The following is a 26,551-nucleotide window of genomic DNA, read 5'->3' as shown; positions in this document are numbered from 1 at the left end:
AATGGGTCATGTGACATCAGGACAAGGACATTTAGCCAGTGAAGGTCAACGTGCGATCAGGGTGATGCAACAGTCCTATGTTAGAAGGCTACGGAAGGCCAATGAGGGATCAAAAGTCCCCAGGGATCAGTTCCAGGTTACGAAAGAGTCTTGGCTAGAACTGAGGGAGTCCCTTACCCATATTTCCTGATTGGTTCCCACAGCTGCACAGCCATCCCTGAAGCCGATGATCACTCGTGGTTTGTGAGCAGTGCAGCCAGGACAGGGCAGGAAGTCAGCAATGACATGGAACCAGTCAGGATCCTCAGGCCTGGAACCCACCAATGTGGCTAGCTCATAGGCACAGGATGTAACAGGCACGGGTGTGAGCCCACTGAAGCCATCAAAGGTGATGAAGAGGCCCCCTGGCTCTAGGCGGCATGTAGCACCCTCCCCAGCCTCACAGCACCGCACACCCCTATCCAGGATGCAGCCTGTGCCCTGTGGGCAGGAAAAGGGCTGGCACTGGAGGCCTTGACCACGCAAGCACATACAGCGTTCCTGGCAGCCAGGTAGGACCAGTGCCTCCCCAACCTGCAGAGACAGACAGACTCAAAATTGGATTCAAAAAACCATTATGAATATCAACAAAGCATATGTATAAAACATATATCACGAAGGACTAAGTTCCCTTATATATAAAGAGTTCCTAGAAATCAAAAAAAGACCAATGAGTCAGTATAAAAACACAGGCTGAGGCTATGCAGAAAGTTAATAGAAAAGGAAATACAAATGTTTCTCAGGTATTTGAAAAAAATGCTCAACTTCCTAATAAGACAAACACAAGTAAAAAATCCATTGAGATATTTTTTTTCTCTGTGAGATGGGCAAAAATAAAAAAGTTTGATGCGTTTCTCCAGTTGTGTCTCCAAATATCTATTAACGATATTTTTTGACTTAGGATCTAATCAAGTTTTGCGTACTGCACTTGACTATTGTGATCTTTTAGTCTCTTTTAATCCAGGACAACCCTCCTGCTTTTCATTGGTGTGTGAAAAGCCTTAAGAGCTCTCTGCAAATTCTGATGCGGGGCTAGTGTCAGTGCTGGTGTGGAGTGGACAAGCAATGGCAGAGGTATCAGCTCTTATGCCCTGTTCCTCCTGGTGTGGGCATTTCTTCATTTCCAGGGTGGTCTGGGGTTTAAACATTGTTTTTGCCTATCCAGTGGCCCCTAATCTCCAAGACAACTATGTCAGCCATCCTGGGGGTCCTTTCTTTACTTCTGAATGGACTCCCAAGAGCGCAAAACCTTGAAGGGAGTGCTTTGCCCGCTGAGGGTCCATCCACGGTCTTTTGGGAACAGCCTTCCACTTTCTTTGGGGAATTGGCCCCACTCTCAGTCTGTGGGGTTTCCTAGGTGGTACACTGCTCTCTGGCTTCAGCTCTAGGCACATGCCCCAGGCGTGGCCAGTCAGAGACAAATCAGAGTACCCCATCTCCTGGCTTCTGTGACTGGCTTAGGGACAGGCAGATGACCTACACTGGGACAATAGGAGTCAGCACTGGGACTTCTGCTGTAACTATTGAGAGAGAAGCCTGTCTCTCCACGGAGATGGCTAAATGTACATCATAAGCTTGGAGCAGGAGGAGACAACCATGTCCTACATACAGATGTGGCTGGAGAATGAGGCTATGCATGTCTTCAAATATCCAGTCTCCATTTCTTCCCCAGAATTAGTATTTATAGCTGCACTCAGGACCACCCAGTGCAAGACATGTCTTCCAGCCGCCTCTGCAGCCAGATGGGGCCCTTCTGTGAAGTTCTGGCCAATGGGATGTGAACAGAAGTGGTATGTCCTACTTCTGGGTTATGCCCTCAAAGAGAGGAGGCCTGAACCTCCCTGTCCCCTCTTCTTTCCTGGCCAACTTGCATGAATGTAGATGTGGTCGGGAGCAGACGATTGCAATACTACAGGGGAGGCAGAACCACATGATAGAAGGAGTCTGTGTCCCTGACTTGAAGGAACCAAACTGGTTATTCTTGGACTGTTCATGAGAGAGAAATAAGCTTCTATCGAGTTTAAGTCACTGCAATTTTGAGCCTCCGTTACAGCATTTGGACCTAGAGCCTACTTCATATAGAAGCCAACATAGAAAAAGGAAAAGGCAGGGATGAAAGTCAAAGAAACTTGAGTCCTAGTGACATCATTTGAGCCCCTGAATCCAGCCATGCCTGAAGGCCTCAAATTTAAACAATTAAAGGTAGATATATCCTTGTTGTAGTTAAGATACTTGGCATCATTTTCTGTCATTTACAACTGCAAATGCTGACTGATACAGTGTGGTCCAGGGAACATCTTATGACGAGATATGGGAAACTCCGCACCCACCCGCCCATGCCTAGGGACCTCTCTTACAGGGATGTAGCGTCCACGGTGAAAGCAGCCGCAGTGGTCCTGAGACACACAGTCTGTGCCATCAAAAATGAGTCCAGGGTCACACTGGCAGCCCTCATAGCATTGGGTAGAACAGTGTGCAGGGCTGGTAGGCTGGACACAGCCTCCATCACAGGTCCGTGCGCAGATGCTGTAGTGGCTTCGGGGTGGACAAGCCATGGCTGCAGGTGGATGGCAAAGGCCCGTGCTTAGGATTCAAGTTTCCCTCTCCAATCCTGTTGCCTCCTGCTCTGGTCAGGCTAGCGTCCCATTGATATTTTCCAACCTTCACACCTTTGCAATTACAGTTCTCTTTCTCTTGGATGCCCTCCCCACCCCCCTACACTCTACTTAGCCAATTCCATCTATGTCCAGGCTTCTCTGATCCCCATCAGGATGGGCTCTTCCTGCTGCCTGCCACCTGCCCCAGATACATTCCAGACCCAGCCAGATCACTCACGGCAAAGCTTGGGGCCCCTCCAGAGCTTCACAGGGATGCCAGCTTCCTGACAGGCTGCAGTAAAGGCAGTGAGGGCATCACAGAGACCAAGGTGCTGGCCATGGGTATGACATATGTCTTGCAGGCATATCCTGAGGAAAGGCCTGGGGCTGATATGGCCCAGGCAGCGGCCAAAGGGACCATCTGGTGCCCGTAGAAGTCTACACAGTTTGGAAGCATTGACGATCTGGGCAAGTTGCGTGGGGCAGCTGATGCTAAAGTCAAGATTGGGCTGGGGCAGCGGGCAGGGGTTAGTGACCAGGCCCTTGGGCCAGGATCTTTTGTCTAGAGCCAGGTCAAGGGGGCCAACTTTGCCACCAAAGGCCCCACAGATCCCCACCAGCTGGCCGTGGAAGGTGGAAGGCACAGTTAGGCGCACCTGGCTGCCCCAGTCATACATGAGATGTAGCCCACAGGCCGTGTACACCACCACATGGCGGCCCTCCAACGTGGCCCAGGCCCTGCCCTCTGCCCATACCCAGGGCAGCTGGCAGTGCTCACCATCCACCTGCGGAGGAGGAAAGGGGTCAGGATTGGGGCTGTGAAGGCTGAGCCTGCTCCCATGCCATTTCCCTGAACTTTGCACTTTGCGTTCGCTCTGCCTGGTTTGCCCCTTCCCAGATGTCCACATGGACCCCTCCCTCACCTCCTTCAGATCTTGACTCAAGTATTACTTTCTCGGTGGGGTCTTCCTCATCACCTTATTTAAGTGCTAAACCTCTTTACTCTGTTCTTACACTCTCTCTCTTCCCGGTTTTATTTTTTTTCATAGTTCTTATACCCATCATCAGATGTACTACTTATTTTACTGATTTATTTACTTATCATCTGTTTCCCTGGAGGAATGTGAGCTCTCCCAGGACTTGCTCCCCATCAAATCCTCCAGGGCCTTCCTGGACCACAGAGAGACTCTCCATACAATTTACCGAAATAATCCTGAATGACTGATTTTCTCCAATCCTGGGTAGGAGGTGATAATGCATACCTAACAGTGACGCTTTATTGAGCCATTACTGTGTTCCAGGCAATGCTTTTCTACCTTGTCACATACTTGCACCATCTCTTAAGCCTTGAGGGGCAGACAACGCCCATTGTTTTTACACATGGTGGGGGAAACTGAGGCGCTTCCAGGAGGGAGAGGGCGGGGCGTGGGCGCAGTCCAGTGGACGCCTACCGTGATGACGCCGACAAGGGTGCGGTCTAGCTGCAGGTGGTGCCCGGAGAGGTTGAGGTGCAGGCTGAGCAGCCCGGCCCCATCGCGGGCCACGTCTAGGCTGAAGGGACAGGGCCCCTGGCTTGCAGTGCGGGCCAGCACGTGGAGGCAGGGCTCAGAAGGGGAGGGCGCCGGCGGGGGCAGCGTGAGCACGCGGCCATCGAAGGCGAGCACGTGCGCGGGCCCGGCGAGGGCGCAGCTGCCTCGGCCTTCGGGCAGACACTGGCGCTCGCCTCCGCGCAGGCTGCACACTCGTCCGCGCCGGCACGGCCGCGGCGCGCACGTCACCGCGCCGCCGGGGCCGCAGTGGCAGCGGCGCGCGCAGCGGGGCCCGGGGTACCACACTGCCTCCAGAGCTCGGTAGCGGCCGGCGCGGAAGCAGCCGCACTTGGCCTCCCGCACGCAGGCGGCGCCGCTAAGCACGAAGCCCGCGTCGCACACGCAGCCTTCACAGCAGCGGCTGCCGCTGGCGCCGCGGCCGGGGCAGCTCTCTCTGCCAGCGCACGTGACTGGGCAGCACGGGCCGCACAGCTCGTAGTGCGAGTGCGGCGGACACCGCAAGGCTGAGGAGAGCCGCGGGGGTGGGAGGGTCAGAGCGAGGGAAAAGAGATGGGGAGACGCGGGGAAGAAATAGCGAGGGGCAGAGGAAGGCGTAAGCCGGTTGAGAGGAACAGACCGTTAGACGGAGACGGAGGATGGGGGGCCCGGGCGGGGGGCGTGGAGAGCAACACCGCGGGGAGAGAGAACGAGGAACAGAGAATGGGAACGTGAGGTAGAGACAGTGAGGCACACAGAAGCACCGGGGAGACAGAGAGACAGTGACAATGAGACAGGCACAAAAGACGGGAAGATCTCGTTAATTAAACTGCTACCCCTCCAGGTCTAACTCCTCCGCAAGTCCCACCCTTCTGCGCCTGGCTCCACCCACCCAGGCCTGAACTTCCCCATTGGTCCTCCCGCGTCCCTCCTCCCCCCCCCCCCCGCCCGGGTGTCCCAAATCCTAGCTCTTCCGAGCTTCTCCCGCTATCTCCGCCAACCCCCGCGCACTCACGACAGAAGTCAGGCGTCCTCCAGGGCCGCAGGTGCACGCCCAGAGCCTGACAGGCGACAGTGAAGGCGGCCAGGGCTCGGCAGACGATGTGACGAGCGCCGTAGTGGCGACACACGTCGTCCAGGCAGTTGTCCATGAACGGGAGCGGGTCCAGCGCGGCGTAGCATGGCCCGAAGGGACCCTCGGCCGCCGCCAGCAGCCCGCAGTACGCGTCTCCAGCGAATAGAATGCGCTTGGCCACTGGGCACGGGCTGGGACAGAGGGACCCGCAGAATGGGCCACAGCCCGGCACTTCTGCCACCTTCCAGGTGTCGGGCACCTGCACGGTGGGGCTGCTCGGGCCGTGCTGGCCACAGAGTCCGCACAGGTAGGGTCCATAGGGCCCCGGCAGCGTTACACGTGCCAGGCTGTCCCAGTCGTAGGTCAGGGAGAGGCCGAAGTCCGTGTCTACGCAGAGTTGGCGGCCTTGGTAGTAGGCACGGAGGCAGTGGCCGTGAAAGAAAGGCAGCGATTCCAGAATTCCATCCACCTACAGGGAGGGCATGCAGGTGGCGAGAACAGCGGGGGAAGGATGTAGGAGATTTCAGTAGAAATTCTTGGAAATGTCAATAAAAGATCAGAGAAGGATCAAGGGGAACATTGGTTAATAGGGGTAGTCATTAGGAATCATAAGGAGATTCAATGGACCATCAGTGGAGGGTAAGTAAAGGGTTCAGTGGTAGAGCGATTAGATAAGAGTTCATGAGGGGTCCGTGGGAGATCAACGAAGGGTAAAAAGAATAATTAGGGAGTCAGTAAGGGAGCAATGGGAGGATCAAGAAGAGGGATAATGGCAATGTGGATAGACAAATATAAGGTGTATGAGGATCAAGAGAATGCTTAAGGTGGCTTTGGGTGGCAATCGGGAGGCTCAGCAGGTGAGTAAAAGGGGGTGGAGTCAATGATTTTTAATGGGACAGTCTAAGGAAGGCTCCATGGGTGAGACTAAGAATCAAAGACAGGCACAATTGGGATAATAGAAAGCCCTGAGGATTCAATGGCAATAGGAAGCTCAATGGGAAGATCCATAGACATGTAAATGGTATCAATGTCGGTGGATTACTAGGAAGATTAACTGATAGCTCAGTACATATCTATGGTGTGTGGAGTGAGATCAAGAGGACAGTAATAGGGTTAATGGGCAAGTCAATATAACAGTGGTAGGATCAGTTGGGGAGGGGCAATGAATGGGTTCATGGGATATTCGATGGGGGAGAAAGGGAAGGTCAATGGAAAGATCAAGGCTGAGTCTATGGTTAAAGGGGAGTCAACTGAGGACTCAGTGGAGGGTTAATGGGAAGGTGATAGGAGACTCAAGGGTAATAGGAGTCTCAGAGAGTCGGTGGGAAGGGGTCAACAGGCAAGTCAATGGGCTGTTAAGAAATTGGAGGACATCTTTGAGGATCAGTGAGAGTCAATAAAGGGGGCATCAGCAGGAAAAGAGGGGACACTCCAGGTTACCTGTGGGTAGTGGGGACGGTAAGGGATAATGGGTTGATCTGGAGCCTTTGAAAACTCACCCGGATGCGGTTGAGATCTTTTGGACTCATGTCCAGCCTCAGGCCACAGGCTAAGAGGGTCAGGGCCTTGGTCCAGCCACGTGGCCGCAGCAGTGGGGTCAAATCCAGGCTGAAGGGCTGAAGGTTGGCATGGGCTGTGCCACAGAGACCCACCAGGCGGTAGACACAGGAGCCAGGGAATTCATAGTGGGTTCCTCCAAATGTGTGGAAGTGGAAGTCTCCAGTGGCCATGCAGACCGGTGACTTTTCCAGGACAGTGGGACCGGGTGGGGACTGGGCTAACAGGCAGTGGTGCCAGCCACCTGTGGAGGCCTTGCAGTGACCATGGCACTTGTCAGGCCAACACTGGGGAAGCTTGCTCACCAGGGCACCAAGGGTCGGGCAGTGGCATTGCTGAGTACAGTTGTCTCTCCAGAAAGTCCGGCCTTGGTGCAGGAAGCAGGAGCAGTGGTCACGGGGCACACATCGGCCCCCTAGCAGCAGGTAGCCAGGTAGGCACTGGCAGGTCGGAGCACACGGGTGGCTACAGTGATCTGGGGCAGCGGGGTTGGCACATGTGGCTGGGCATGCAGAGCCACATGGAACAAAGCGGGAGTTTTCTGGGCACTGAGGACTGGGGCTGGGGAGCAGGGGTGGGAAAGGTGGGGAAACCAGTGGTGGGGCCACAGAGCTCGGTGCAGGGGCCAAGGTGGCTGTGGGGGAGAGAGAGAAGATCAGGCACATATGAGTCCCAGGGGTCTGGGTCACCAGTCCTCTCCTTCCCAGGACTTAGGAGTCATGCCCCAATCTCTGACCCCTTAGACCACAGCCCTGGGCACCTTGCAATCGACAGCCTAGGACTCCATCTGTGATGCCACAGACCTCCTCCACAGGGCAGCTGAAGGGGACACAGGCCACACCCTCCCCTAGTTGGCAGGTACAGGAGGAGGAGCAATTCTGGATGAGGACTGTCTGGCCAGGCTGTGGAGGAGGGGAGGGAGGGTGAAAAGGGAGATAGCATTGAAGGGAGGGTGCAGCCGGAGGTTCTGAGATGAGACCCATACAAGGAAGTGCACGGAGATCCAAGGCAAAGTGGGAGGACCCAAGTGAAGCTCCGACAAGGACCCAAGAGGATGCTCACAGGGAAGTACTGGCCATGGTGGAAGCAAGGACAGTGGTCCGCGGGGACGCAGTCACGCCCAGCTGGGAAGAATCCATCCTCACACTCACAGCCCTCAGCACAGGGAGTGGGGAGCTGCACCACTTCCTGAACGCCGGGACAGGCCGCAGGGCAGGGGTTCACACACAGACTGTAGTGGCTGTTGGGGAGGCACCGCATGGCTGTGGAGAGGGGGCTTGTCAGACACAGGCAAGCCAGGGGCATACCCTCCGCTGACCCCGCACCCTCAGATTGCAGACCTCCCCCTCGGATTAACCTCGACAGCAATAACAACCAGCAGAGACTGAGCAGTGTCTGCATGCTATGCAGGGCGCTAGCTACTTGAATGCATCCCAGATAGGACTAACATGGCTTCCCTGCTCTCTGTCTTTTCTGGGGTTTTCCCTCCCAATCCCAGTCCCAGCTGAGGGGGTTGACTATTACTTGAATCACCAAGTGATCCCACCTTTTACCCTGCTTGTCTGGGTCCGTTGGGGACTTGTCAGTGGCTTCTAGTGGTGGATGTCTTTTCTTGCCCTCTCTACCCTTCTAATAATAATACCCCCACTTGCTTTTTGATAACTACCCATCCTTACTTTACTTTCAACATGTGGACTGAGGTGATTTCACATCCAGGTTCCAGGGATGTGTACGGAACCCAGAGCTGGCTAATCAGATTATTCTTCCCTCCTCTGGATCACAGTAACTGGACAGGCAAAACCCGTGGGTGGTGGACCCTGGGACTTCTGCTGGGGCCACTGGGAAAAGCGTGTAACATTTTTGCAAAGGCTTTGAAGCTGATAGAATTGTCAGCCTGAAGTTGCCAAAGCCTTGCTGGTACCACAGAGGAGAATCTGCTTGAGAATAAAGCTAGCACGGAGAGAGGAAGGAAGGGACGAACAAGATGGAGAAGGAGAAAAATTGACTTTTTTTTTTTTTAACTGCAGTTGGAAATTCTTAATCCCGCTAAGCCTGAGGATAGGAACACCCTGAGTCTTCGCAGTTATATACGCTTCAGATTGTTTGGTCTTTCTTCCTTCAGTTTGAGTTGGGACTCTGACGTTGCCATTAGGAGTTCTGCTTGATATAGTGGCCACATTGTGTATCCAGCTAGTTGGGCCAGGGCTGGGGAAATGACCATGACAGACAGAGGTGGAGGTGGCCATCAGTCTGTAAGTAAAGAGCAACCCACACAGATTTCCTCCAAGAACATTTGAACGTAGAGGCAGAAAGAGGTCAGAAGGAGATAGACACTGATACCACAATGATAAGTCAAGGTGGGGCCGAGAGTCCATGAGGATTATGGAGGATACATGTGGACAGAGAAATTGGAAGTTGATGAGAATTTGTTATATGAACAAAATATTCAGGTGCCAGCTAGTAAGTCATTTTCTAGGTGTGTGACTCTGGGCCAATTCCTTAACCATCTATGCCTTGGTTTCCCTCACCCATAAGATGTGCTTGCCTGATGGGGCTGTTGGGAGAATTGAGAGCTTAGCACTGACAATGCACACAGTGAGGTCAGCTGTTCTTTTTGTGTTACTACTGGAAGTATTTTTACATTATTGTTGGGAGTGAAACTATAGCATAGGGTGTCAGAGAGAGGATTCTGGAGCCAGGTGACAAGCCAGTTCCGCCCCCTGCTGACTGTGAGATCTGGAAAATTCTCGGTGCCTCTGTCCCCGACTATAGGAGGCAGACAATTGTCCCTCTCTCCTAGAGCAGCTCAGAGATGGAGTGAGCTGACTTAAAGCAGGTAAAACAGGTTCTCAGACCCAGCCTTGTGTCCAGGTCTCCTGGAGGGCTTGTTAAAACAGATTGCTGGGTGCCACTCCAGAGTTTCTGATTCAGTAAGTCTGGGACAGGGCAAGAATTTGCATTGTAAACAAGCCCTGAATATTGCTGCTGCAGCTGCTGGTCCAGGGGGAACAATTTTAACACAGCACCCGAAACTGAATGAGTGCTTTTTAAATGTTAGCTAAGGGATAAAATCAAATCTGTTTTCCCAACCATAGGGTGTGCAGGACTCTGTCCTGTTTGGTGCTGTATCATTAGCGTGGGCCCGACACGTAGTAGGCCCTCAACTAACACCTGTGTTATGAATGAAGCCCAGACCGCGGTCTCCCGCCGCGGACCCCACCCGACCGGAAAGCTCTCTGGCGGGGGACGTACGGCAAAAGCTGGGAGCCCTCCAGGGCCTCATATCCGCACCAGCCGTCTGGCAGGCAGCCACGTAGGCTTGCAGGAAGGCACAGAGCACTTTGCGGTTCCCGCCGGCGCGGCCCATGTCGGCCACGCAAGCCTGGAAGAAGGGCTCGGGCGGCAGAAGTGCGTGGCAGGGTGCCAGCGGGCCGCCGGGCTCGCGCAGGAGGCCGCAAGAGCCACGCCACGCTGCGTCTGCGCCCGCGGCCTCGGCGGCCGGTGGACAGCCCGAACCCGGGCAGGGACGTGGCGCCGCGCAGGGCCCGGGCCTCGGCAGCTGCAGGTCATCCGACGCCTTGCCGTTGAAGTTGCCGCAGAGGCCGCGCGTGAGGCCGCGGTAGGCCGCAGGCAGCTCCACGCTCAGGTGGCCACCGGGCCCGAAAAGCAGGCGCGGGCCCCCACGCACCGCGAGCACCACCGAGGCGCCCCGCGCGAAGGCGCGCACCCTGCCCTCGGTCAGCTGGAAGGGCAGGCAGCGCCGCACGCCGTCCACCTGCGGGCAGGGGTGGGGCAGCCCGCAGTGAGAGGGGAGGGCCGGGTCTGGGGAGAACTGGGAGGAGTCTGGGAGGAGGGGTGGTGCGGGCAGTGTGTGCAAGGAGGAAGAGAGGTGGTGTGCCAGAACGGGGGAAGGGTGCACAGGGACTGCCGGGGTGATAAGAGCGACAGTGGGTGAAGGAGAGGAGTCAAGGGGTAGGGACATTCAAGGCAGTGCTTGGGGAGTGGGTATTGTGGGAAGGTGCGTGGAGACCTAGAGAGGGGAAGCTGAGTGAGGGGGAGGGAGAGTGGTGAGGTGGGCCCGGAGTTCAGGGAGAGAGGGGAAACCCCTTACTCAGGGACCGGAGCGGGACCTGAGGGCATCCGTGGACCTGGGGGCTGGGAGGCAGCAGAGGTCGGTAGAGCGGGGAAGGAAGGGGGGGGGGCGTGGAGGCAGGAGGAGGAGAGAGGGGAGGGGCTACTGTGGAGAGGAAAGGAGGGGGAGACCTGGAAAGGAAAGGCAGTGGAGAGGCAGGGGCACCAGAGAGGGGGTTGGGCCAGCAGGGAGCAGGGGTCAAGGAAGGCTGGGTGGGCTTCGTGGGGAAGAGGTGATGGTAGTCGTGGAGCAGGAGAGGGCTCATGGAGACCCCGGTGGAAGAGGGAAAGAGACCGAGATGAAGACTGGGGGTGGGGGAGATAAGGCGGGGTGGGTGTGGGGAGTGAAGAGAGAGAGGAAGGAAGTGGGAGAGACAGAGCCTGAGCAGCATGGAACGGGGATGTGCAGACCCAACTATTGAGAGAGGGATTGAAAGGGGAAGGGGCAGGAGGAGAGGGTGGGGGAAGTGGAGAAGGGAGAAGAAGGAGGAGAGTGGAAATGAGGTTGTTGGAGAGAGGCGGGCATCAGGCGGCGGCACTCAGAGACCCCACGTGTCAGAACAGAGACTGCCAGGCAGCTGAAAGGAGGCGGAGCACAGGGCGGGGGCTCACCGTGATGTATCCCCAGTCCTCCCAGTCTAGGCCGAAGCGGTGGCCGTGCACGCAGAGCAGCGCGCGGCGGCGCTCGGGCGTCCGTGGGCTTTTCTCCAGCACCACCTCGAAGGGCCACACACCCCGAAGGCGGCCCGTGCCCGTGCTCACCAACGAAGAGGTGCAGGCGCCCGGGAGGTGGAAGGTGGTGCCGTCGAAGGTGCGGTAACGGAGTCCGTCTGAGGCGAGGCAGAGGCCTGGGCCGCCCGGGTCTGAGCGGCAGGGTTTGCAGACCACCCGGCCGCCAGGGCGGCAGCGGCAGCAGCGGCTGGTCGCGGGGTGCGGGGACGACAGCGGCGCGCCGGGTTCCAAGTAGCGGCCGGCTCTCAGGCAGCCGCACTGAGCCGCGGGCACGCAGTCGGCGCCACTCAGCAGAAAGCCCGCGTCGCACACGCAGCCCTCGCGGCAGAGCCCAGGGCCGTCGCAGCCAGGCGGTGGCTTCAGCCCCGCGCAAGTGGCTGAGCAAGCCGGAGCGCACAGCGTGTAGCGCGAGTGTGCGGGGCACAGGGGGCCTGCGGGAGCAAGTGCGATTGGAGGATTACTTCGAGGCATGTGGCTGTTGGGAATCTCCCCCTCCCCCTTGGGGCTAGGATGGGGCATCTGGGGCCCTGCAGGGGTAAAGCTCTACTTAGGCAGAGCTGCAGGAACCTCCAGATGGCAAAAGACCAGGTGGTGTGGATCAGAGGCAGAGCTAATCTGTAGGGCTTGGATGGGTAAGGATTAGGGGGCTGGACCATGAACAGGTTTGAGTCCGTGAGAGGTAAGGGCTGAAGGGCTGGACCATAATCAGGGCTAAGAAGAAGGAAGGGTGAGAGCTGGGGGCTGGACTTTCGTCAGAGTAGGCCTGACACTGGATGGGCCAGTCTCGGGGTGGAGGGATGGGTGGAGGCTGGCTCAGTGGGAAGTACAGGGTCTCAGGGATACACTGTGCAGGGATGAGCTGGCGCCCTGGGATGAGCAACAGCCAAGGAGCTGAACCTCTGTCAGGAGTGGGACCAGGTTCCCCAGATGAGCAAAGGTGGAGAGGCTGACTGAAGCCCTAGGCACTCACTGCACAGACTCGACTTCCGCCAGGGGAAGACTTGGCCACCCAGCAGCTGGCAAGTTTCACAGTAGAGGCTGAGCATGGGGCAGGGTCCAATGCCTAGACATACATCCACCATACAATCTTGGACATAGGGACCTGGTGCCAGCATCTCGTGGCACAGCTGGAAGGGCCCCAGGGGGTCCAAGAGGATGTCACAGATGTGGGCAAAGTGGGCTGGGGTGCTGGTGGTCCGCAGGGTGACACAGGATGGTGGCAGTGGCGGCATCTTGTCAGCAGCATCCGGGCACCCAGTCGGGGAACCCACCAGATAGCTATGGCCAAAGGCCCAAACCAATGCATCCTCAGGCAGCTTGGTGCCCAGCACAATTCCAGGCACCTGGAGGTCATCCATGGGATCCCCGTTGTAGTCAGCACACAGCCCCACCACATGGCCCATATATGCTGCTGGAAGATCCACTACCACGCGGATCCCAGGGGCATAGGTCACCCGCAGGCCAAAGGGGCAGCTGACCACAGTGTCCCAGCCATGGCGAAAGATGAGGGTACTGTTGCTCACAGCCTGGAATGGTAGATTCTGCCAGTCTCCATTCACCTGTGTGAGGAAGGTATGTCAAGCTGGGGCTCTAGGGACCCAGTATCAGTACCCAGGATGCCTATGTCCCTAGGTAAGAGCAGGGCCTCCAGAAGGCCTTGTTGAGGCACTAGGGGTCTGTCTACAATAACCTGAGAAAAAAAAAAGAAAGAAGAAGAAGAAAAAAAAAAGCTTAGGATGCTGTCCACGGTACTGCTAGTCTTTCCAACAAATACTTGGATGGTGAGAACTGTGGATTCTGGGATTTGGGCCTGTAGTGTTCCTGGATCAGATTTGGGGATTTGAAAGTGACAGCCTCTCAAAGTGACACATGTGCAGTGTCTGGCACTTAGTCTGTGTTCAATAAATATTTGTTGAACTAATGCATGGATGAATGAATGAGGCTCATTGGCTTGGTCAGGCTGTAGAGTCCTAGGGATGCTGGGATTTCTAGGTAATGCAGGGTGCTGTGCAAATGGCTCAGGGCGGGGAGGTCTGTCCACAACACATACAAATGTTGAAGCCGCTATCCATGGTCTAACCATATTTGCCCATAGCAGCTGGGGCTAGGGGTATAAGAATTGGGGGTGAGGGTTTGTAAGCTTTGGGAATAGGGGATTTAAAATTCCTGGATTGGGTCTGGGGATGCCACTTGGACTGAAACTGGGTCTGAAATTCAGTGAACACATATAACCTGTGTTATAGTGCCTGCAATACAGCAGGTATTCAGTAAGTGATTGTTGAATGAATAAACGAGATTCTTGGGTCAGGACTGGGGTTTCAAGAGCCCAGAATCAGCGCTAAAAGCTCGGTTATCCTGGGGCCCACAATGAAGGCTCTAGGATTCTTGAGTCAAAGCTAGGAGTTGTTGTCCCAGACACTCCAGGCCAGGAGTAATTGTCTCAAACACATAGGTTGAACTCTCTGAAACTGCCACATTTGTAGGGGAAAAAAAAAAAAAAAACAAACCATCAAATATTGGCAGCTTCATATGGTCCAATTTTAAATAACTACATGTGTCAGGACAGTGAACTGTGATAATTAAGAGTCAAATTAAGTAATTTGACTTTGGAGTCAAGTTATCTGGGTTCAAATCTTGGCTTCTGGTTTGTTTAGCTGTCTCACTTGGGCAATTTATTTATTTATTTATTTATTTATTTATTTATTTATTTATTAAAGATTTTATTTATCTGACAGAGAGAGACACAGCAAGAGAGGCAAGCAGGGGGAGAGGGAGAGGGAGAAGCAGGCTTCCTGCGGAGCAGGGAGCCCGATGCGGGACTTGATCCCAGGACCCTGGGACCATGACCTGAGCCGAAGGCAGACGCTTAACGACTGAGCCACCCAGGCGCCCCTCACTTTGGCAATTTATTTAACTTCTCTGTAAAATGAGAAAAATAATAATATTCACTGGGAAAAAATTGTTCTAAGGATAAAGTAAGGACTTGTAATTGTGCGGCAGTGTTTCTTGGGGCATCAGAGAGATCTTAGGTTCTGGGATTAGGGTCCCTTAGGGCCCCCTAGGGCTAGACCCCTGGTCCCAGGAGAAGCATAAAACCTGGTCCTAACTCACATGCCTCCAGGGGCCAGGCAAATAACTAAATGAGTGAAGTGGAGAGGGTGGGTTGTGATGGGGACTGTGACAAACTGGAGAGAAAGTATGTGTCCCTGGCTAGAGAGGAAAGTCCCAACCACAAGTGGCCATTAGAATAGGAGACCCATTGCCAGGGCTTCTCGTTTCTCAAGAGATACTATACGTCCAGCCTTCCTCATTTAAAAGTGGTAATTCAAATTAACAAGTCAGGAAACAAATGTTGATGAGGATGCAGAGGAAAGGGAACCCTCTTACGCTGCTGGTGGGAATGCAAGCTGGAAAACAGTATGGAGGTTCCTCAGAAAGTTAAAAATAGAGCTACCCTACTACCCAGCAATTGTACTACTAGGTATCTACCCTGAAGATACAAATGTAGTGATCTGAAGGGGCACCTGCACCCCAATGTTTATAGCAGCAGTGTTCACAACAGCCAAACTATGAAAAGGGCCCAGAGGCCCATCGACAGATGAATGGATAAAGAAGATGTGGTGTGTGTGTATATATATATATAGTGGAATATTATTCAGCCCTCAAAAAGAATGAAATCTTGCCATTTGCAATGACGTAGATGGAACTAGAGGGTATTACACTAAGTGAAATAAGTCAATCAGAGAAAGACAATTATATGATTTCACGCATATGTGGAATTTAAGAAACAAAACAGAGGAGCAGAGAGGAAGGGAGGGAAAAATAAAACAAGACAAAATCAGAGAGGGAGACAAACCATAAGAGGCTCTTAACTATAGGAAATAAACTTAAGGTTGATAGAGGGGAGGGGTGGGGGAGGGGGTAGCTGGTAACGGGCATTAAAGAGGGCACGTGATGTAATGAGCACTGGGTGTTATATGCAACTGATGAATCACTGAACTCTACCTTGGAAACTAATAATACACTATATGTTAATTAATTAATTTAAATAAAGTAAAATAAAATAAAATAAAAGACTTATAAAAACAAAAATATACCATGTTGGTGGGCTGGCAAACTCAACAGTCTGCCCAGTTGGAGTTATAGATTCAATGCAATCCCAATAAAAAAAATCCACCCCAAAATTAAAAAAGTGGTAATTCAGTAATAAATTAAAAATATTGCCAAGGCAAACTCCTGATGCAAAATAACTGTTGGTGTCTGGGTCCTGTCCTCTGTGGTCGGTGAATACTCAGCCCCATGGCCCCACAGCTCCTCTCCCAGTGTCTCTTCCCAGGGCCTTTCCTACCTCGATGAGAAAATTTGCCATGTTAAAGTGGTGTCAGAATCATTGGGGACTCTGAATTATGTTTCACAAAGGAGGTAGCTGAGGCCATGTATTTTTTGCTTTGTTTTGTTTTGTTTTTGTGTGTATGTGTGTGTGTGTGTGTGTGTGTGTGTGTGTGTGTTTTGCAGAGACAGCATAATAGACCCTGGAGCCAAAATGCCAAGGTTTAAATACCAGCTCTGCTATTTATCAGCTGTGTGACCTTGGGCAAATGGCCTCACCTCTCTGGGCCACAGTTTCCTCATCTGGAAAATGGCAATGCCAATTGTATCTACCTTAAAAGGACTCTTGTGCATTATGTGTTATTATATTGGCACCTAGTGAGTGCCTTCCATGTAGCCTTTCCAACAACACTACAACCTCTTTTCCTTTGCCACAGGAAGTTATGGGGGACTGGGTAAGGAGCTTCTGGACTTAGAGTTTGGTCCTAAAGAGTTAAGGCTTGAGTTCTGATTTGGGGGTTAGTTTTGGGGGGTTTAAGTTAAGCGGCTGTGTCAGAGATCATGGGGCAAGAGGAAGGAGGTGGGAGTCCTAGGTTGAGGGTCCAGTATCATAGGACAAAAACTCAAGGTGTGATCCTAGGGTGAGGTTAGGGGGCTCTTGGGATCAGGGTTGGGAGTGAGTCTTGAGGTGAGGACCCTGGGTAGGCGGTCATAACGTGGGATCCCTGGGTGCATGTGTGGGCAGCGTTGGGATTTTCTCACCAGGACACGACCGGGTTCCTTGGGGTCCAGCCTCAGGTGGCACCCAGACACGAGCACTTCGAGGCTACCCGGGAGGCCATCAGGACCGGTGCCCAGGAGCACACGGAAGTCCGCCAGTTCCTGCGGCGCTGGAGAACTAAGGCCGCTCAGCAGGTACACGCAAGAGCCGGGAAAGCGAAACCGGCGCCCATCGAAGGTGATGTAGTGGCCTCCGCCGGCCGCCACGCATGTCGCCATGCTCGAGGGCACACACGTGCGCAGGCCGAGTGACAGAATGCAGCGCTCACCTGGCCTGCAACCGGCCTGGGTGCAGATCACGCTCCCTCCTGAAGCTGGGCAGACGCAGCGGCGCGTGCAGCCCACGCCCTCCCATAAGGTCTCGCCTGGTCCCAGCAGACGTCCCTGGTGCGTGCAGCCACAGCCATCAAGCCCCGGGCGCCGCAGGACGCAGTCAGGGCCGCTGTGAACGTAGCCGGCATCACAGGCGCACGTTTCCCCGCAGGGCAGCGGGCACGACGCTCCCAACCGACCCATGCACGTCTCTGGGCAGGAGGAGCCACACGGCTCGTAGTGGCTGTTGTGGGGGCACTCGATGGCTGGGGGCAGAGGGAGAGGAAGGTGGAGGGGAGAAAGTGTTCACATCAGGATCTCCTAGTCTGGTTCCAGAGACCTAAGTATTCAGCTACCCCTGAAATGGAGACGTTCTCGCCCTCAGCTTCCAAGAGTCGTGCCCAGGATCCTGGGGATCCTCCTCCCCTAGAATGGAGGCTTTCCAGCAATCTCCACCTCAGAGTAAAGAAGTTTCTATCATCAGAAACCAGAAGTCCCCTTTCCAGAACATAAAAGTCTGGCCCTGGGACACAGAACTCTCACCCCAGAGCCTGGAGTCCTCGACGCCTAGAGGACTTCTCCATCCACCAGATCCCGGAAACCTGTCTTTTACTAATTCTAGACCCCAGGGTCCGGGAGCCTTCGCCCTAAGACTCAAAGACCCCAGACCCCAAGACCTAGGTGTTCCAGGTCCCAGAAACCAGAAATCCCGCCCCTAGGGTGAAGAAGTCTCCATCCCCAAACCCAACGAACTCTGCCTCTGGGGCCTTGGAGGTCCCACCGCAGGGACCCTGCAGGCTTGCCCCAGGAATCAACTCCAGCATCAAGGAGTGCCAACCCCTAAGTCCCAGAATCCCCTTCCCCAGTAACCCATAGCCTTTTCCATCTTAAGGCTCACTCACGGCAGCCAGTCTGGAATCTCCAGGAGTTGATGCTGACACCCAGGCGCTGACACGCGTGCGCGTAGAACTGGAGGGTCAAGCAAAGCGCAGGTCGGTAGTTGGGAAGGGGACAGATCCAAGCACTGCAGCTGGTCTCGAAGGGCGCAGGCAGCAACACGTCGTGGCAGGGGCTAAAGGGCCCCTTCGGAGCTGCCAGGATGGCGCAGGGCCCCGGGGTCTCCGGTGGGGCCGCTGGCTTGGCGCAAGGAGCAGCCCAGAGGGCGTGGCACGGCGCATCCGGCGGCTGCAGGGCCCAAGTGCGCAAGAAAGCTCGCGGGTCCGGACCTCCCACATCGTCTGTCGGGTCGCCGTTGAAGTTGCCGCACAGGCCCACCACGTGCGCACGGTAGCCGTTGGTCACTTGCAGAGACAGCGCGTGCTGCCAGTCGTACACCAGGCGCAGCGCGGGCGGCTCATGCTCCAGACCTGCCTCTGCCCATAGTTCTGAGCTGCGGAAATGCAACCGCAGCCTCCCGTCGTGCAGCGTCGCCGGGAGCCGGAGCCGCTGCTGGTTCACCTGCAGGCGTGACCCAAGAAAGGGTGCATTCCTGAGCATTTGAGGAGAAGTGGAGGATGGAAGCTGAGGGGGTTGGATTTGGGGATACTGAGGGAGTGGGGACTTTGGGGCGGTAAGGTGGGAATGAGTTAATATATGAAAAGCACTTGGAACAGAGTCCACCTCGCGGTTCATATGAGGAGGGTTTTCTAGGTCTATTGTCCCCTAACACTAGCATCTGGAACCTCCAAATTCTGTGAGCTTTGGACCTATCCTAGGACCACATGGAGCCACTGGCATATCCCAAATTTCTCCTCAGGGAATGTTTAGAGGCATTGTTCTGGTTGGCAGGTCACTCCATGCACTAACCCAGAGTCTTTTTATTTTTTAATTATTTTGTATTTATTTATTTTAGCCAGGAGTCTTGTTACCAATACCCATATGCGACCTCATGCAAAATCCAGAAGTCTTCCTCTCAGGAATCTAGATAAGTGATTCTACAGAAGAACCTCCAGTTCATTAGAGAGCCTTCAGCTAGGACCCCAGTGTCCTTTCCCCAATTACCAAGAGCCTCCACCAAGAGCTTCCAGATCATATGATATCTCTCCTCCCAATCCATGATTTCCTTTTTTTTTTTTTTTTTTTTGCGTCCACCCACCAAGAAGGTTACCAACCCACATTTTACTCTCATTCACCACCTCCACCCTGGTCCAATCATCATCTCCTGCCTGGACAATGGCAGTGACCTCCTCACTGGTCTCCTGGTGCATCCTTCACAAGCCCCATAGTCTGTTCCCCACATGGCAGCCACAGGGATCCTGTTAACACCCAAGTGATATTTCATCCCTCCTCTGCACACAATCTTCCCTTGGCTTCCACCTCACACAGAATAAAAGACCAAGTTGTTGCAAGAGCCCATATGGCCGTATACAACCCACCCCATGGTCTCTCCTCCTCTGTACCACAGTCTCTCCTTTTCAGCCTGGCTTCTTGCTATTCCTCTAACGTGCCTGTGAGATTCCCCCCTTAGGCATTTGCTGTTCCCTCTGCCTGAAATGCTCTTCTCTCTCAGATGTACACATGGCTCTCTCCCTCATCTCTTTTAAGACTTGGCTCAAGTTTCATCTTCTCAGAGAGGTGCTCCTACTTAAAACTATGCTCTCAGACATCCTGATGCCACTTTCCTGATCCATTTTTTCCTCCTTAGCATGTATCACCTTCGAACATACTACATAATAACTTCTATTTATTGCTGATCTTTCTCCACTAGAACATAAGTACCATGAGAACAAGAATTTTGTCTATCTTGGTCACTGATGTGTCCTCAGTGCCTTAAGCAAGGTCTGGTACATAATAACAAAACATTCCTTAATCGATGAAGAAACCCAGGAATGTCAGGTCCTTGGGAGATGGGGGCTCATTTGATGAGAGTATAAATCTGGCGCCCTGTGGATTTGAAGGTGCTAGATACCTGGGTTGGGGTGCTGGTTGCTGGGGAGCCATAAGAGCACTTGGGGAACTCCTGACTCCTGAGTGGCAGGGTGAGTTCCCAAAAGGTGTGTGGAGGGGAGTACGGAGCATCTTGGGCTCATGCATCGGGTCCTAGCATCCTGTACTTCTGAGCTTTCCATATATTAGCCTATTTGATCCTCCCTACAGTCTGAGTTCAATCTTTTTGTCATCCTGATTTTACAGATGAAGAAATTAAGGCCCAGAGAGTTTAAATAATTTGCCTAAGGTCATACACATAACAGGTAGTCAACCTGGGACTTGAACTCAGGCCATCAGGTTCCAGAGTCCATCGTCTCTCTAGAGTGGTGCTGAGGAGTGGCTTAGTATATCCATAACCTCATAGGTTTGCTCCCTCTAGCAACCCTGATTAAACATATTCTAGTCCCCACAACCTTCCAGAGTAATGCCTCCAAACCTTCCCTGAGGAGAAATTTCACACATGCCAGTGGCTGCCTGTGGCCCAAGGATAAGTCCAAAGCTCACAGAATGTAGAGGTTCCAGTTGTCGGTGTTAGGGGACAATAAACATGGCAAACACTCCTCAGATGACACTTACCATGAGGTGGACTCTGTTTCAAGTGCTTTTTGTATGTTAACTCATTCCCACTTCACAGGAACCTGTTAACATAGGTGCTAGAAATCCACGATCCCTTACCCACAATCCCCAAATGCAAAAGTGGCCTGAAGACTAAGATATTTTGTGTATTTGATGTTAAAAATGTAATTGGCAGCAAAAGCTGACCTGAACTCATGGTATGGCTGCTTAAAGTCTTATTTATTCCATTTAGTGTGAATATTCAGACATTTCACTGCAGAGATATTAATGCTTGTAATTATGTAACACCTATTGGGATTATTATATAATATATGGCATTTGCATGGGATGGCCACTTGAAATTCTAAAATCTGAAATGCACCGGGCCCCAAGCATTTTGGATAAGAGACTGTGGACCTATATAATTGCCTCCACTGTAGAGTTGACAAAATGGGGGACAGAGAAGGATACAGTTTCCCAGGATTCCATACATAATGATTCTTACCTGGACAAAGCCGAACTCATGCTTGACAGCAGTGATAGTGACACCAAAGATGCGCATCGTGACAAAGCGCATGGGCTGCCTCTCTCCAGAGCTGGCGATCCACAGCTGGAAGGCAGGGAGGCCACTGGGGAGGGCCTGAGGGCAATGGCTCAGTATGTAGGAACAGCCTCCAGACACAGGGAAAGAGTAGCCATCGAAAGTGTAGATGTATGGTAGCCCGGAAGCCCAGCAGGTACCCCCTGTGATGTCCCCCTGCCCCTTACTAGAGACACCCACTGTCTCCGACTTGGCCTCAGACACCATTTTGGACCCAGCCACAGTTTCAAGTTCTTGCTTTGCCATAGTCACAGCCTCTAAGCCTGGTTCAGTCACTGCCACCACCTTGAGCCCCAGCTTGGCTGCTGAGATGGTTTCTGACCCAGCCTTAGACACTGTCTTGGGTTTGGACTCTGGTTCAGCTGTGGGCACGGGCAGGGGGAAAGGTGCAGGTGCTGGTTCAGTCACAACCAGGGTCTCAGGAATTGGTTCTTTTAGAGCCAGAGGTTCAAGTTCTGGTTTAACCAAAGCTAAAGATTGAGGCTCAAGTTCATTCACGGCCACAGATACAAGCCCTGGTTCTGCTTCAGGTGTGCTCTCTGATCCCGGTTTGGCCACTGCCGTGGTTTTAGAGCTGGAGATGGACACTGTATTGGAGTCCTTCAGAGATATTGTCTTGGGACTGAACATGATCTCAGTGGCCTGGGTGCTGGCCACACACTCAGGTTTGTGCTTCACAAGGTGACATGTGGTCCCACTGGAGCATACATGGTCCTTACAGGATCCTGGGAACTGGAGTGGCATCACCAGGGAAGATTCTAGGAGGGGATAGAATTCTGTAGGAGGGTTCAGATCTTCCTCAGTCAGAATATCTGGAGATGAGATGAGATGAAATGATGCAACAGAACTAGATCCTGGCATTTGGTCCCATCCCTTTCCTGCCTGCATGCCCTAGGCCTCCAGGGTTGATGGAGACTCAACATTCATAAGCTAGCAGGGTTCCCAATCTAAAATGAAGTGGGCCTATATCGTCAGAAAGAAAAAGGTGGGGCTGAAGGACAATACACAAATGGTCAGCACAGTGTGGGTATACAATAGGGTTGTATGAGCTGGAGAACACAGACTCCATCTAAGGACACCAATCAGTTATTAACAAAATCTATGTGCCAGTAAGTCTAAACACAACTGTGGGTTGATTTTGGTCAGTGAGGACTTCCAGCTTGCCATGTTAAGCAGCCTTAAAAATGTGTGTGTGTGTGTGTGTGTGTGTGTGTGTGTGTGTGTGTATTCTGTTGGGATCTAGCCACCCCATTTCCCAGGGAGGGGAGTTATTTTTTTCCTAGCTGTTGATGCATGATACTAGACACCTACAAAGTGAACTTTTAAGAAATAACTTTGTTCTGTAAGGGTTTGCATATTTTCATCAAAACATAATACAGAATTTGGGATGGATTAGAATATGAACTAAAGTATCAGCTCCTTTTGGTAGGAATGTTTCTATGTTGTACATTGTTGCATCTCCAGTACCCAGAACAGGCCTAGCCTGAAGTAGACCTAAAATACATTGTTGAAAATTCATGATAGCAAATGTTTACTGCATGCCAGGCACTCTTCAACCTTCAACTGCTTCCTCTATAAAATGGGGATAACAGAGGCTCCTGGGTGGCTCAGTCAGTTTAGCATCCAGCTCTTGGTTTTAGCTCAGGTCATGACCTCATGGGTCCTAGGATCTAGCCCCACAGTGGGCTCCGCTTGGCAGGGAGTCTGCTTGAAGATTCTCTCCCTCTGCCCTTCCCCCCACTCCCTCTCCCTTTCTCAAATAAATAAATCTTTTTAATTTTTTAATTTTATTTTTTTAAATTTGATGATTTTTTTAAAGATTTTATTTATTTATTCGACAGATAGAGAGACAGCACAAGCAGGCAGAGTGGCAGGCAGAGGGAGAGGGAGAAGCAGGCTCTCCGCTGAGCAGGGAGCCGGACGTGGGGCTCGATTCCAGGACCCTGGGATCATGACCTGAGCCGAAGGTAGCCGCTTAACCGACTGAGCCACCCAGGCGCCCCAAATAAATCTTTTTCAAAAATGGGGATAATAAAGAGACCTGCCTCCAGAGTGGCTGTGAGGAATACATTGTATAATGTACATACATTATATATAAGAGCATTTACTGCTTAGCTCATAAGTCTAGACTATAAGTCTGCATAAAGCAGTACAAAATAAAAAAATACAAAAAGGTGGTTAAAAACTTGTGCTCTGGAAGCAAGTAGACTTGGGTTCAAGTCCTGGCTCTGCCACTTCCTAGCTGTGCAAACTTGCCAAAAGATTTAACCTCCAGCCCTTGCCCTCCCCAGAAAAAAAGGAATTATTACAATACTGTTCTACAGTCAACCTCAAAGACTAGCGGGAAGGTCAAGCACCCATTATTTTATCCCTTCCCCTGACCCCACCATTTACAATTTACACTGTAGTAAAGATAAAGAACATGTGACCTTCAACAGTAGCTTCCTTTTTGAGCCCTGGGCCTGGCATATGACTTGGTGCACATTTAACAACTTATAACCATTATTACTCATTCCACAAATATTTACTAAGGGTTGGACACTGTCCTACCTAAAAATCGTACATTTAACCGTGTATCTTAGAACTTACTTAAATTTTTTTTTTTAAAAAGCATTGACTTCAAGGAACTGATGGGAAACAGAGAAAGAGAATAAGTATATAGAAAGTGATATGAGCTGGAAAAAAATCAGGGAAGGGCTGGAGTTTGTCAGGGATGGGGAATTGCGATTTTAAATTGAGTGGTCACTTTGGCCCCAGTAAGAAGGTGGCATTTGAGCAAAGACTCGAAGGAGATGAGGGTGAGATCCATAAAGATATCATGGGGATGGTCAGTGTTATGGCTCAGTTGGTTAAGCATTTGCCTTCTGCTCAGGTCATGATCCCAGGGTCCTGGGATTGAGCCCCACATAGGGCTCTCTGCTCGGCGGGGAGTCTGCTTCTCCCTCTGTTCCTGTTCTCTCTCTCTCTCAAATAATAAAATCTTAAAAAAAAAAAAAACCCACACAACACTGTAAGTACTGTGCTTTTGCTGGGTGTAATAATAATCGCATGCAAAGATTTTGAGTGGAGGAGGGAGTGATTTGCATTAAAAAAAAAAAAAAACAACAACCCTGCCCCTCGGGCGGCTATGTGAGCAATTGAAGGTAGTGTTACGATTTTCCCCGTCCCTGATCTCCTGGAATCCCATCGTCTGCTCAACTTCCCACTGTCTTGGGCCCCAGTGCTGCTCACCCACTCTTGGCTGCCCCATGGCCTGGGTCCCGAAGCCCGCGCCAGGGGCGGTGCCGAAGCTGAGCACGCCCACGGGCAGCCCGCGAGTCTCCAGGAAGTGCACCACTCCGGGCTCAGGTCCATATGCCACCTCGGTCCAGACGAAACCCGGAGCGGCGGCCTGGCTTTCACCAGAATGCTGCCCGTGACGCGGTTCCGGGCCGCCGGGGATTAGGCGCCAGTGCAGGTTGGGCAGCGGCTGCTGATCAAGGAGCACCGGGGTGGGCTCGCGCGCCAGCAGCACGGCCACGTTGGAAAAGCCCGGCTGCGCTGTGAGCGCAAAGCTGCGGCTGAACGCGTCCACCGGAGGCAAGAGAGCGAAGAAGGGCTTGTAGGCGACGCCCCCGCGGGCCGCAGCTGCGGCCAGAAAAAGCACCTGCAGGCCGGCAGAGGAGCGCAGCACCAGGGGGCGCACTGGGTCCACCGCGAAGTGCATCACGACTCCACCGCGCAGAGCCTGCGCCCCTTCGGCGCCGCCCCCCCAGAAGCTCAGGCTGCCCAGGCCGTCCGCCACCACGTACACGTGGTCTTTGGGTCCGGGAGCCGCGGGCGCGAACGGGGGTACGGCGTAGACGCGGCCCCAGTAATCCTGGGGCAGGAGTTGTTCGGACACGTGGCCACAGGCCTTATTTCTCGCTTGCAGGCAACTGTGGCCAGCCAGCAGCGCGACGGGTTGAGTGGCCACGACGCGGGTGCCCGACAGGTCGCCTGCGCTCTGCACCTGCAGCGCCTGGAAGGGCTCAAGGCGCACGAGGAGGGGACGGCCGGCAGCATGCTCGACGCCATCCAGCAGGATGGGCACCGGCGGCGTGAGGCGTAGGCGCGTGGGCCAAGCGCCGGCCACCACCGCAAACTCCTTGTGCCGGTCGTGGGGCTGCAGCGACGGCGTCACCACCACGTAGCGCGTACCCAGGAGGCGGCGCGGAAGCGCTAGTGCCGTGTCTAGGGAAGTGCGCCCACGCGCGTTCACCACGGTCACTCCCACCGGTCGCGACGCGGCTAAGCGCACCGCGCCCCCCGCCGCCCGCCGCGAGCCCCGCAGCTCCACAGCGCTGGGCAGGCGCACCAAGGCAGTGGTGCCTGGCTGCAGGCTCAGCGCGCGCCGAAAGGCCTGTCCCCCCACCGGCTGCGCCCTCACTTGCACCGCCGTCGGGGGCCCCTTGGTCGGTGGCGACACGTACAGGCGGAAGCTGGGCTTCTCAGCGCCCCCATTCTCCAAGAAAGCCGTGATGAAGTAACGGCCCTGGAAATCCACAAATGCAACCGTTGGGCCTGAGGGAACCCAAGGGGAAAGGAGGGAGTCAGCGTAATCTGTTGGACTTTGAGGTCAAATACATCAGGTTTTAATCCTGACCGCCACGCTCTAGCCATGTCAACGTGGGCAAGGTACCACCTTTGGGCCTCAGTTTCCTCATCTGTCAAAAGGGAGTGTTGGCAGAGCTATGAGAATATTAGATGAGATAATATATGTAAAGGCCATGGAACAATATCTGGTAAATATTAACTTTAAAAAAAGCTGCTGCCTTTGAACCATCTGTCCCAGAAAGGCCTGCTCAGGCCCCTTCCCACAACCGGTTGGACCGATTCCCTGCTACAGAGTCTACCCAAACAGTCCCTGGATCCTGCGGGCCAGGGCCCTGTCCCAAGAAGCTCCACCGTGGCTAGTCCCCTGTTACAGAACCATGCCAGGCAGCCCCAAACGCCAGCCAGGACAACCAGTCCCCTGCTGCAGATCCAGAGCAGCTCACCAGTCTTCTGCATCCCCCATGGATCACTTACCCCACAGGCAGCCCAGGGCACCAAGGCACAGCAGGGCAGAGGAGAGGGCAGCCATGGCCGGGGAGAGGGTGGACAGTTATGGTCTAGTGAAGTCTTTCGGTGCCAGTCTGCCTCCAGCCCTTGCACTGCAGGAGCAGAAGGGGGCACAGGGGGAATCCCAGAGAGGGGCTCGGTCCTCAGAGCCCAGGCAAAAAGGCAAGGCTGCAGGTCTCACCTGCAGGAGCTGGGCTGAGGCCACAGTGCAGGGGTATTTATAGTCTGAGATGCCTGAGCCCAGACCTCCCATCAGCACACCGGATGTCCCCATTAGCACTGGTTCCAATCTGACCTGGTGCCATTG

General features: G+C 53.5%; 1 protein-coding gene across 1 annotated transcript in view; it reads right to left on the bottom strand.

Annotated features, from left to right (window-relative positions):
- Positions 1–26,266, bottom strand: part of LOC148163198 (IgGFc-binding protein-like) — a 29,309-nt gene extending 3,043 nt beyond the window's left edge. The window contains exons 1-18 of the mRNA XM_088026933.1: positions 26,212–26,266; positions 24,394–25,704; positions 21,343–21,524; positions 21,067–21,171; positions 17,981–18,536; positions 16,749–17,344; positions 12,628–13,216; positions 12,405–12,524; positions 11,538–12,088; positions 10,047–10,569; positions 7,857–8,056; positions 7,555–7,696; positions 6,737–7,428; positions 5,178–5,706; positions 4,088–4,689; positions 2,875–3,421; positions 2,397–2,596; positions 178–573 (exon numbers count right to left, since the gene is read on the bottom strand). Of these exons, the coding sequence (XP_087883059.1) occupies positions 178–573; positions 2,397–2,596; positions 2,875–3,421; positions 4,088–4,689; positions 5,178–5,706; positions 6,737–7,428; positions 7,555–7,696; positions 7,857–8,056; positions 10,047–10,569; positions 11,538–12,088; positions 12,405–12,524; positions 12,628–13,216; positions 16,749–17,344; positions 17,981–18,536; positions 21,067–21,171; positions 21,343–21,524; positions 24,394–25,704; positions 26,212–26,266 (7,896 nt within the window). The remainder of the gene's footprint in view (positions 1–177; positions 574–2,396; positions 2,597–2,874; positions 3,422–4,087; positions 4,690–5,177; positions 5,707–6,736; positions 7,429–7,554; positions 7,697–7,856; positions 8,057–10,046; positions 10,570–11,537; positions 12,089–12,404; positions 12,525–12,627; positions 13,217–16,748; positions 17,345–17,980; positions 18,537–21,066; positions 21,172–21,342; positions 21,525–24,393; positions 25,705–26,211) is intronic.
- Between the last annotated feature and the right edge of the window lie 285 nt (positions 26,267–26,551).

The sequence above is a fragment of the Eumetopias jubatus genome, unplaced genomic scaffold (genome assembly GCF_037043125.1).
Source record: "Eumetopias jubatus isolate StellerSeaLion01/CBP00866 unplaced genomic scaffold, mEumJub1_p1.0 scaffold_10, whole genome shotgun sequence".
NCBI lineage: Eukaryota > Metazoa > Chordata > Mammalia > Carnivora > Otariidae > Eumetopias > Eumetopias jubatus.
Note: the sequence above shows the minus strand (reverse complement) of the source record. Positions and strands in the feature narration are given on the sequence as shown.